At 32.6% G+C, this 12007-nt stretch overlaps 1 protein-coding gene and 1 non-coding gene across 2 annotated transcripts; both read right to left on the reverse strand.

Annotated features, from left to right (window-relative positions):
* Positions 1–3185: 3185 nt before the first annotated feature.
* LOC111012882 (phytohormone-binding protein-like) lies at positions 3186–4600 on the reverse strand. Its single transcript, XM_022287181.2, has 2 exons — positions 4393–4600; positions 3186–4310 (listed from the first exon to the last, which is right to left on the reverse strand). Exons 1-2 carry the CDS (start codon positions 4571–4573, stop codon positions 4009–4011), a joined length of 483 nt encoding a protein of 160 aa, XP_022142873.1. The 5' UTR covers positions 4574–4600; the 3' UTR covers positions 3186–4008.
* On the reverse strand, positions 3194–3266 carry TRNAF-GAA (transfer RNA phenylalanine (anticodon GAA)). Its single transcript has one exon. It is a non-coding gene; the product is annotated as a tRNA-Phe (tRNA).
* Positions 4601–12007: the final 7407 nt, after the last annotated feature.

Genomic DNA, 12007 nt, shown 5'->3' on the forward strand with positions numbered 1-12007 from the left:
AATCATCGTCCCTGATCGTGGAGTGAAGTCCTCTACTTATGGGTGGTAGTCCCGCTAATCTCGCGACGGTTACACCCGGTAATCTCGGGACCGTCGGTTACACCCGGTAATCTCGGGACCGACGGTTACACCCGATAATCACGCCGCTGACAGTAGCTCACATCGGCCCCCACCGAGCTTCCCGGTAGGTCGGACCTCGGCCAGGTTCACCTCGGCCCTCATACTTAGTATCTGTCAACGCTAGTGGTGGTGATCTCGGCGGTCCGAGCTGGAGCATGACTCATGGTCACCTTGGGGCACCAATGGCTGTCCTCCACGGGTCCAGGGTATTCTTTCCCCCAAACAATAGTGTTAAATCGTTTACTTGTCGTTTGCTCTTCAAGATTAATACAATTTCTAACTCTGGTGTGTGTGGAGCGGAATGGAATTGAATAACGTGTTCAAAAAGAAGTTTGGGTTTTTTTAAACTCCCTGTAAAAACGAGATCTCTCCAAAATATTTATTTTGTAAGTTCTTGGAGAAGAACAAGTCTAGTTAAGGAAATAGCATGAAAACGTTTTAACTAAATAAATTAATTAAAACGTTATTACAAACAAATGAATTAATTATTTAAAACGTTTACATTAATACTAAGTAAAATATAAGTAATAAAAGAAAGATATTACTTATTTTGCTGTGTCATTTCCAATAAATTGTTCTTCATGCATCTTCAAAAAGGTTCATTAATACTACTTAAAATACGATTTAATCTAGCATAAGCTATATGAGTCCCCACTAATTTAGTGGATAAATTAGTGGATCATAAGTCGATCCACCAAATAAAATCAGTAGTTTCTTATTAATCCCAACTAGCTAAAGCTAAAATTCTATTAGTGTTTATCTACGAGGAAAAACCTCATCAATATATACAATTTTCATGAGGCTAATCTAAATATTACGAATTAATTTGTCATTTCTACAAAAAATATAATTGACAACTCTAGACTATTATTTTCTTGCCATCGATCCTATGGAAAATGTTATAATAAATCTAGAAACAAATTTGCCTGAACAAATCTTGAAACAAACCGACACGCTTAAGAGTGTTATGTATAATTTATTTGATTTCAATGTCGGTATACGTTTTCAATTTTGCTATTGAAAATTTAAAATTTTCATTTATAATAGAAATTACTGTCGAAAGATCTTTTTGTAATACATTAAAAAATTGAAGCTCAAATTAAAACTTTTAAAACATTAGAAGATGAAATCAAATACAGAAATGAATGACGTTTTATAATTTTAGGTCAAAAAAGAAGATTCATCTATAAGTCAAATTTTGGTATCGTCGTAGAATAATACAATGGATAATATGTCTTCTCTTTTTCGTTTCTTGCTTAATACATTTGAGCTATTTGGGTGGTGATCAGAAAACAGAAAAACGTCAAATATATTATTGGTAGGAGATTTTAAAATTAAATTTCAATTCAAAAAATTGTTCAACAGTATTTAACAATATATTTGTAAACTAGTAAATTACCAACTAAATATTTAGTTTAATCTAAAATAATATTAATTAATTTATTAACATTTTTGTTATAAATCCTATATAATTATTATTTTATAATGTTGTATAACTTATAATATATTATATTGTACATATTTTATTTTTAGGTTTATAACATCAAATAATATATTTATCAAAGTTTTAATCTTTTTTAATATAATTCTAATTTTAAAGTTTAAGGTTCAAAATTTGAAAACACAAAGATAAAAAAGGTTGGTTTTAGAATTTCCATGCTTTCGATCACAAAATTGGAGAACAGTTTTAAAAAGCAAATGTTTCAAATGTTGACAAACACAAATTCACTTAATCAAATCTAAAAACAAGAAATAGAATCTATATTGCCAACCAACATGCATTTATAAATGTCACTACATTAATGAAAATTAAAAAAATGCAAGGACTAAATTTTTGATAAAGTAAGGACCAAAATGTTATAGACCTGTTTGGTAACGTTAGCGTTTCTTATTTCTATTTTCTTTCTTTTTAATAAAGAAAAATAGAGTTGTATGACCTTAACAACTATGGATTCAAGAAGGATAAAACTATATTTTCATTTATGCTCTAAACAAATTGGAAACGAGAACGAAAAAAATAAGAACAATGAATTGTATGACCTTAATATCCAAGAATTCAAGTATGATAAGACAATATTTTTATTTATGGTTTTGGAACAAATTGAAAATGGGAACAAGAAATAAATTTTGGTTGTTTCTAAAATTTTTATACAATTTTGAGAATGTTGTCAAGGAAGGAGAAACAAGAAACATAGTTAGACGTAAAACCCATTAATTCTACTAAAGTTATAATAAAGATTCAGTACTCATTTAACAAAGTCAAAACGAGCATAGTTCAACGGTAATTAACATATATCTCAAATCAAGAAGTTGTGAGTTCGATCCCCCACCCCACATGTCATTTGCCAAACATAACTCAAAAAGAAAAAAAAAAAGTAAACCACTCTGATAAAGTAAAAACGAGACTGCAGCGGTCGAACTCGAATTCTGATTTATGGAGTTAAAATTTAAAGCTCTTTTAACTCTTTTTTTGTTTTAGGAAAATATATGCGTCATAGTCTCATGTTGGTTGATAACTTGTCTAAGTAGTAGGTTAGGTGACAAGTATTGTCAATAAATAAATAAATAATAAAATTAGGTGACAAGTGATGTACAATTTCTTATACCGAATTTATCCAAGCTCTTTTTTCTAGGATATGAGAAGTCTTCTGAAGAAGTTGTTTCAATAATTTCATAATTTTATTACATTTCCGACTGTTAAAAAAGAAAAGGAAAAAGTGATCTTAGGACCGAATTGCTATTTCTTATTTCTCATTTCTATTTATGTTTTATATTTCTCTTTTATTTTTATATATAAATTATAAACATTGTCAAAATTGTATTGAAATTTTCAGTCTTCTTTTTTTTCAAACTAAATTTGTTTATAATTTTGAATTTTTGTTCAATTGTAGCAAGTAATTCTATTCACCTCTCCATGGTTGTCATACAATTCCAAATTTACCTCCGCACTAAATTTACTGTCATTGATGTTATAGTAATATTTCCTAAGTAAAAAGATACAATTCCAAATTTACCTCCGCACTAAATTTACTGTCATTGATGTTATAGTAATATTTCCTAAGTAAAAAAAATTTGCGGTGAACGTGGATCGAACACGTGACCTTCAGATCTTCAGTCTGACGCTCTCCCAACTGAGCTATCCCCGCTTAATATACATTGGTGAATTAGTAAATTAAATAATGTTTACATGTAGATACACAGGCAAATTTATTGTTATTTTGCATGGATCAATCTATTTTATGTTATTAAGATTTCGTAAGGGATATCCAGTGAGTGGTTTAATCTTGCAAAAAAAAAAAATATTTTTATTTGATCATGAATCTATCAAAAGAATGAATATCGTTCAAAAGATCGGTATAGATTATTTGATTTCACCTGTAAGAGGATTGTCTCAGTAAAATAATATCGCTAAAATGTAATCCTTTTCTCTATATCTTTTTAAAGTTATGCTGTTTTTTTTTATTTGTTATGCTGTTTTTTTTTATTTGTTATGCTGTTTAGTTATTTATAGTTGATTAACTGCATATGCAATTAATTTTTGATTAATTAATTAATTAAATTTTGTAACGTTTCTTATCAAATTGTGTAAAGGTGATTTGTTTTAGTTGAACTTCACTACTTGCTTTTGGTTGTTTATACTTCGAACTAATTTTATTTCAGCAAGTAGTTTTATTCACCTGTCTAATGTTGTCCTTCGATATCTTACTTTGTTTTATCTTTATAAGAGCTTGGTATATCTTAAAAGCCTTGAATCATTTGAAATTAATACATCAAATGTTTTGTAATGGTTTGATCATGTGCGAGAATATAATATAACTAAAGATGAAAATGCACATTAAAGAAAGACAAATGAAAAAGAAGAGAAAGACAAATGAAAAAGAAGAGTTGTTAGGAAGATGAATGAAGAAGAAAGTTTTCCAAGAGGTGAAGAAAAGAGAGAGGTGGCTTAGTTGCCACTTCCTTCATGTGGGCTTCGTCATGTTCATCATCTTCATCTTTTTGAGTCGCATAAACAACCTTGATATCCACAAGGGTTTCATTTTGTGTGATTGAAGAAAGCTTGAACGTTGTCTTGAAGGAAGAAAACCCTGTTTTTAACAGAATCCCTTCAATCAGTTGCAGCCCAAATTCATGGTTTGTTTCGTCAAGTTCCACAATCCTTTCCTTCTGAGTCTTCATAATCTTCACACCTGCAAATCTCAGTTTTCAAAGCAACAACGTCACAAAATAATTAATTAAGATGAAAAGAAGTGAGTGATAGTAATAGCATACCAGGGGCAAGATGGAAGAGGAAGACAGAACCAAGGCCACCATTCCCATGAAGGAGCTCAATTTTGTCCACTGTGTTTGGAATCAGCTTTGGAATTATAAATCTCAAGTCTTTAACCAAAGCTCTCCAAAGGGTTTCCACTCCAACCCCAAGCTTTGCCTCAGCTCTACTCTCCTTCACCATGCCTTGACGATCTTCCAATTTTAATTTCTTCCAAACAAACATATATATATCACTTTAATATATTTTGTTCATAAAATTAAGATTAGATCAGATCAGCACGTGTAGATGACAACTAGACACACACCAAATCACTTCCAAATTCTTATCTTTTACTCACACATGCATGCATGGTTGTTTGTTTGTTGTCTCTTTGTTTTTGTTTTCTTTACTCTTTCTTTTTGCAGCGTTCGAGGCTTTGGAGAGTGATACTATGGCACCTTGTGATTTGGGCATCAATGCATTAAATAATATGTAAAGATATTAAATGAAGAGTTTTATTCCTTCTTATCCCTTTTCTTCAAACTCTTTCCAGCTCTTTTGATTCGTCTGATGCTTCAGGCGAAACTCATTCCTATAGTGTGACCAAAAAGTTTGAATTCATAGCTAATAATAAACATCAAGTCGATATGAAAAACATGCGCTCAAAAAGACTTCAAGGGGTGCAATATTGAGAAAAAGAAACTCAAAACTTAAAAGCCATACATCGATTTCCCATTTCAATGCAAGAGAATTAACACTTAAGAAGCGGAAGCGTACCTTGATCCATAATTGAATACCGATTGACGGATTTGATCTTCCAAGTCTAGATGAATCACGTTTTCCTCTGGTTTTACTTTGTATATTAGTAGAACAGGGAGAAGATTCTCTATGAAGGGATAAGAGAATACTGACGTGAGGAATGATCTGACTTGGGGACCACAACCCCTATGTAACCGACCAAAAACCCCTGGTCGGTTACAACGTTTTGATATTTCCAATTTGACCCCTCATCAAATTGGAAATTATTTCATGGTATCTATACATCTTGTCCATAGCCATTTTATAATTACTCTATTAAACCAAAATTTACACATCACTTATCTCGGTCTAATTAAATAGCAAAAAACAGATTAAATTAGTACATGTGTGGCCCCATATTGTTAAAAATTCCAACAATCTCCCACTGGGCCACATATGTAACTTAACAAATGTGTTTGACTTTATGCGCTCCAGAATTGCTATCGTAAAAAGGAGTAAACTTAAACAACCTCGTCAGTTACATTAATAAGGATCAAAGAAGTTTTCGTTACAATAAAACGTAACTAAACACATCATTGGTCACAAATACCAATATAACTAAATGACATAGATCAAACCATGGATGTATAGCATGGAAATTACATGAAATGTCATCTATACATGCCTATTTCCATCTGGTCCTTTCTTACTTTAGTGAGATCAAAATCTTTAACCTAATGAGGCAAAGTATAATGAACTTAATTTTCATATTTCTAATAAAAATCCAAAACACATAATAAATATGTCCAAATAAATCATAGAGCAATATAAACTCCCACTGAAACATAATTTCCTCATTTCCAGTAACACCCATATGAGTCATATGCTCACGAAAGATGAAAGATCTAGGGGTGGTAATGCTTTTACAAGCAAATCTGCTATTATGGAGCTTGTCCCAATATACTCTATAGATTTGTGTATACTATGCACTCTTTCCTTCACAATTAGAAATTTATGAATTTCTAATGTTCATCGAATATAGCTTATTTACTGTCACAGTAAATTCGAGTGGTCTTTCAACACCCTCTACAATTTGCAGCCATGTGACAAAAAACTTGTAGCTAGATTCCATGTGATTGGATACCATTTAATATATCTTAAGGTGGATCTACCACAATTTTGGCATCCATCAAATAAGAGCCGGAATACCCAATGATCTCAAATTGTTCCGATCTCTTATATGTGAGCATATAATCTTTTTTCTTTACAATACCTTAAAACCCCATTTGGCTGCTTACCAAAAATATTTATATCAGGGTTACTTAAATATCTGCATAACATCCCAACAATGTACACAATACCACATACTTAAGCTTACAATAGTTTCCTTGTAGATGAACAAGGAACCTTTTTCCATTTTCTCAACTTCTAGATTGTTTTGGGCATTAATCGAGACTAAGTTTGTTTTCTTAGTGACAAGGATGTCAAAAAATTACTTTAGTCTCCTTTATGCTTACTCCCACTGAACTTGTGATACGTACAATTATCAACAATTTTTATCTCAAGACCTAACGAGATAATAACTTGATGACATTTACATAGTATCATATATGATTCTCATTGTTCCTTAAGAAAGCTAATCAAATTATCCAAAATGGATATTTCTGATCTTTTTATAGTGGACCATCTCAAAGGGCATTAATTCTGGAGGTTGTTGAGTTTGCTCATGAGGACCAACTACCTCATCTGTAGTAGGAATTGTTCAACATTGTCTAGTTTAAAATCGTGATATGCTTAATCTTCAGTGACAAATATAGAAACTTGCACACTGCGAAAAGCAAACAATAAGAATAGAAACAAATTCCTCCTTATAAAGGACAATGTTTTTTACCCTTATTTCTCTCCCCAAACTCAACATCTGAAAAAATTGTGCCGTTCTTAAAAAATTCCTTAAGTGTGGGATCATAAAAACTTATACCCATTAGGTTGCTAAACACTTTATTTTGGTCTATTCTAGTTGCAAAAGGATCGAGAAAATCATGCCAACAATATTTGAATTCAAAGACTAAACAAAAAAACTGTTACCAAAATACTCAATAACAGTATTTACGAACATAGAAAACACAAACCAAAGTTCGGTTATAGATAGTACAACAAAAGGTGTCGTTAAAATTCAAATAAAATAGGTACTTAAGAACAGTCGGAAATGCCTATGGCCTCTATTGCTACCAACTTGCTACCACCAACAAAAATGTTTATTTTAGCATAAGTTGGCTTCCGGTAACTTAGGCAGTCCTACAGAGAAACAGTTATGTGAGTAATTGCACCAAAATCTCACCATCACGTGTTTCAAGGTACTGAAGTTGGATTTACTGAAGAACAGACCAAATAAGAGGTGTACCTTTTCTTCACACTCTAGGCATGAAACTTGGTACAAATCTTCTTTATATGTCCACAAAAGTTGAGAAACTGGACCTTTAGAAGTTGTAGAATTTTATTTTCTTTGTCTTTGGTGATGCTTGCCAAATGAGCATTGTCTATCTATAGCTGTAGTAATCTCTCTTCCTCCTCCATGCAATCATAAATGAGCTCATTTAGAGTCCATTCACAGTTTTGACAATAATAGTTGACCTTAACCTAGTCAAACTGTGTAGGTAGAGAGAGCAAAACTAAGTGCACGAGCGACCCATCAGATAGCTTAACCTTAAGTGTCTTTAGTTCTGATCCAAGATGAGACATGTCCATAATGTGCTCCCTAACATTTCCTTTGCCCTTATAATTCATTGAAATTAAGCTTTGCAAAAACATGCTTGTTTCAACCTTATAGTTTTTAGCAAAATATTTTTCTATTTCAGCCGGGAAATCTTTGGCATTTGTTATTCCTTCGAATAACGCACCCCTAAATGCATTAGGAAGACCGCGCTTTATGATCAATAGACTTAAGCGGTTCAAGCGATCCCACCTCTCAAAGAGACTCCTATGAGAAGGAGGAGAGAGTTGTTCCATCCTAAATGAAAAGTCCAAATCCATGCCGCCTAAATATGCAACCATATTTTCCTTCCAATTTTTTAAGTTGGAACCATTAAGAATAGGAATATTGTTGAGAATAGTAGAAATTGTAGCAATAGTAGCTGATAAGAAAACAAAGTTAAATATACAATAATGCTCACATCATTAATTGTTAATATTGAACAATTAGTCACAATAATCATAAAATTCAAATAATAGTTAATCCCTTCACAAGATACCTAACACAACATCAACATCAAGTCTTTGGACAGTAATATTGACTGTAAGTGGTCATCTTGGCGTAGTGATCAAATATTGACAATAAACGCACGGCAAATAACAAACCTATATTTGGATCGATTTATTATTGGCATGCCCAGAAACCTAATAATTGTCACACATTTATCAGAACAAAAAATGTTTGTAATTCACGCTAATATCAACCTTCCTTTGGGCCCATTAATATTTGCACAAATATACAAACACTTAAACATTAAACACATTCATGAATAATCTTCACAAGAGAGGTCACTTTGGTGACATCGAATTTTAATTATTCAATCATATGTTTAACAAAATTTTATTAACCACAAAATTAAATTCACCAAAAATTTGAATTTATGAATTTCTTAATTAAAAATGTATATTATGAAACACATAATATATATAAAAGAAAATTCAGTTTCATAACTCAATATAATTACCATAATTATAAAAAAAAAAACTAAGTTATGACTATAAATTCATAATAAAAATATTGATTATCAATATACTGACAGAAAAAAAAAACAAAGACCTCAATAAACACCAACGAATGCCTTCATTCAAAATTTTTTTTTTCTTGCCAGCATTACTATTGCACCGCAATGGCCTAAGTCAAAATCCACACGAAAATGGACTCTTCGACAAAATTAAAGATAAGTTCCACATAAGCCATTGCATATACACATCACTGCAAGATCCATCATACCCACACCAAAATGGTCTATCGACACCTTTATAACAGACGGAAGACCAAATTTCAAATTAATGTTTGGACTTTTTTTTTTTTTAATGCGGCACTTTGGCATGAAGGGATGTGAATCTCGGAGCGGAAGCGGATCTTGGTTGCTGATTTTTGGGATACAAAACCGAAATTGAAAGAAAGAAAATATAGAGGAAACCAAATACCTTTGAAGAACTTTTCTTCTACGGTTTCCCACGAACACCACCACTACGTCTTCCTCGCTATCCTCTTGGGTCTCGGGATCGTGCTTGTGGTAGCACCTTGATCGAAGAGAGGGAGAGATTGAGAGAATTATGAGAGAAAATCGGATGAGAGTTTTTTTTTTGTGTTCTGTAACACCCTGCAACTCCCCACGTCACAAAACCTCCCACCCTTGCAACCCCTGCAATTTTGCAGGGGAGTTTAATAATAATAATATTATTATTAATAATAATATATAATATATATATATATAATTAATTAATCAAATTAATTAATTAATATAATTAATTATTAATCCAATTAATAATTAATAAATATATATATATAAATAATTAACACATAATTATTTATTATAAAATTAGAATCATATTCTAAAACATTTCTCTCGTATAACCTATAGTTTTAATGTACATCTTATGCACATTATTTTTAACCTATAGTTTTAATATGAATCTTATTCATATTAATTTTATTTGAATCTCATTCAAATAACATCTCTCATAATATATAGTTTTAATTTACAATTAACTATATATTATAATGTATCAATATACATATAATCCCTTAAGTAATTTGAACAATTCAAATTCTTCCAAAAACTTGATCCTCGTTTTACCCGTTATGAGCTAGCAAGGGGACCTAATGGACCTACAGATCCGAAGCTCCAACGATGCAAGATTAATCGGTCAAACTCATTGACCGAGTTAATCTAGATTCGTTAACTACGGGTCATTCCACTAAAGACCTGCAGTTGCACTCTTCTCACTGCAGAATGTTTTCGTGTCCATGGATATAGGACCATTAATGACGAGTCAATCCTTCACGAGTGTTCATAACTCAAGTTGGGTCAGATTACCGTTTTACCCCTGAGTTACATCTTACTCCTTAAACACCACTGCTCCTCTAATGAACAACCCGATTATGGTCCAACCAATAACCGGAAGTCCCTCTCGGCCAATGAGAGGGTGGGGCCCCTTGTTCAAGTCCCAGAATCAGCATTTAAGGGAACACTCACCTACTCCCATAAAGTAGGGGAGGAGTGAATTCCATCTTGTGAAGTTATGTTCCCAGCTCCCCACTCGGTCTCGTCCCCAAAATGGTAGGAATGTTGAGTCGGCGACTCGGGCCACTCTCACCCATACAGATCAAAGGACGAGCCCTCACGGGCAGGAGTCCATAACTCACTCAGGATTGAGAATGAGTTGTCTGGTCATCCTAAGAAATAACAATCTATTAGTTAACGGTGTTACATCTAAAGATTGCCTATTTCGCGGTCCGGTCTTATACAAACTCATTGTATAGGATACCCCCACTCGCATGTCTCCACACGAATGACTTGGATCGAGTCGTCTGTAACCTTTACAGAGTGGGCCGTATCCATAGTGTTGTCAGTATAAGGTACCCAACCTTATCCATATACTAATAGACCCTTTAGGTTATTCACGGGACATTATCCATTCATATATCAGGGGTATATCAAATATATACCCCGTATATCAATTATATACCCAGTATATATATTGTCCCGACTACATCATAAATAACCTTGGATGTTTAGTTTATTGGATTTTGGACAATGCAAAGCTATGATTCAACAACAAAATTTATTGAATAAAACTTTATTAAATAGACATTGTTTTTACAAAATACAAACTACGAGTTTAGGGCAACACACCCAACATGGCAAATAGATGAATTCATTCAACCAAAGACAGCAAAGATAAATAGGACCAATTTCTACTTTTGCTGAGAGTAGGCACCGAAATCAGAATTATAACAACAAAGCAATTAACCTCCTTTTCTAGAATTAAAGGCATGAAGGATTCCACAGTAATAATTACAAAAGTAATTAAACAGCAAATGAGGCATCAAAGTAAACCCACAAAGACACCATAAATTTAAACATAAACAAATTTTTCATGATAGAAAATCAAAATAGCCCTAATTTAAAACCAATTTCTACACATTCTCAAGAATTAACAATGGGATGGTTCCGATACTACTTGTTGGGAAAAAAGAAACCCAAAACTTTAAAGTCATAGATCGATTTCCCATTTCAATGCAAGAGAATTAACACTTAAGAAGCGGAAGCGTACCTTGATCCATAATTGAATGCTGATTGACGGGTTTGATCTTCTAAGTCTAGATGAATCACATTTTCCTCTGGTTTTACTTTGTATATTAGTAGAAGAGGGAGAAGCTTCTCTATGGAGGGATAAGAGAAAACTGACGTGAGGAATGATCTGACTTGGGGACCACAACCCCTATGTAACCGACCAAAAACCACTGGTTGGTTACAACGTTTTGATATTTCCAATTTGACCCCTCATCAAATTGGAAATTATTTCATGGTATCTATACATCTTCCCCATAGCCATTTTATAATTACTCCATTAAACCAAAATTTACACATAATTAGATCACTTATCTCGGTCTAATTAAATAGCAAAAAACACATTAACTTAATACATGTGTGGCCCCATATTGTTAAAAATTCCAACATGCAACACTTGTAATTAAGTTTGGGCAATAAAAACATTTTTTTTCGAAAAGTCGCTCTGGTGAGATCCTCAAAAAAAGATTAGAGTCGATTTGATAATGATCGAGTGTGACATTGGTTGCGCCGTTGAGAGCGTCTGTTATCTTTTTACTTGAAAGCCAAACGAGCTGTGCGACCAGAC

The sequence above is a fragment of the Momordica charantia genome, assembly GCF_013281855.1.
Source record: "Momordica charantia cultivar OHB3-1 chromosome 10 unlocalized genomic scaffold, Mcharantia_2.0 BLBB01000010.1, whole genome shotgun sequence".
NCBI classification, from domain to species: Eukaryota; Viridiplantae; Streptophyta; class Magnoliopsida; order Cucurbitales; family Cucurbitaceae; genus Momordica; species Momordica charantia.

Coding starts and splice junctions, on each gene's coding strand:
- LOC111012882 (XM_022287181.2), bottom strand. CDS start 4,573: ATGGTGAAGGAGAGTAGAGCTGAGGCAAAGCTTGGGGTTGGAGTGGAA. Junction 4,311..4,392: donor CCTCTTCCATCTTGCCCCTG/GTATGCTATTAC, acceptor TGAGATTTGCAG/GTGTGAAGATTATGAAGACT.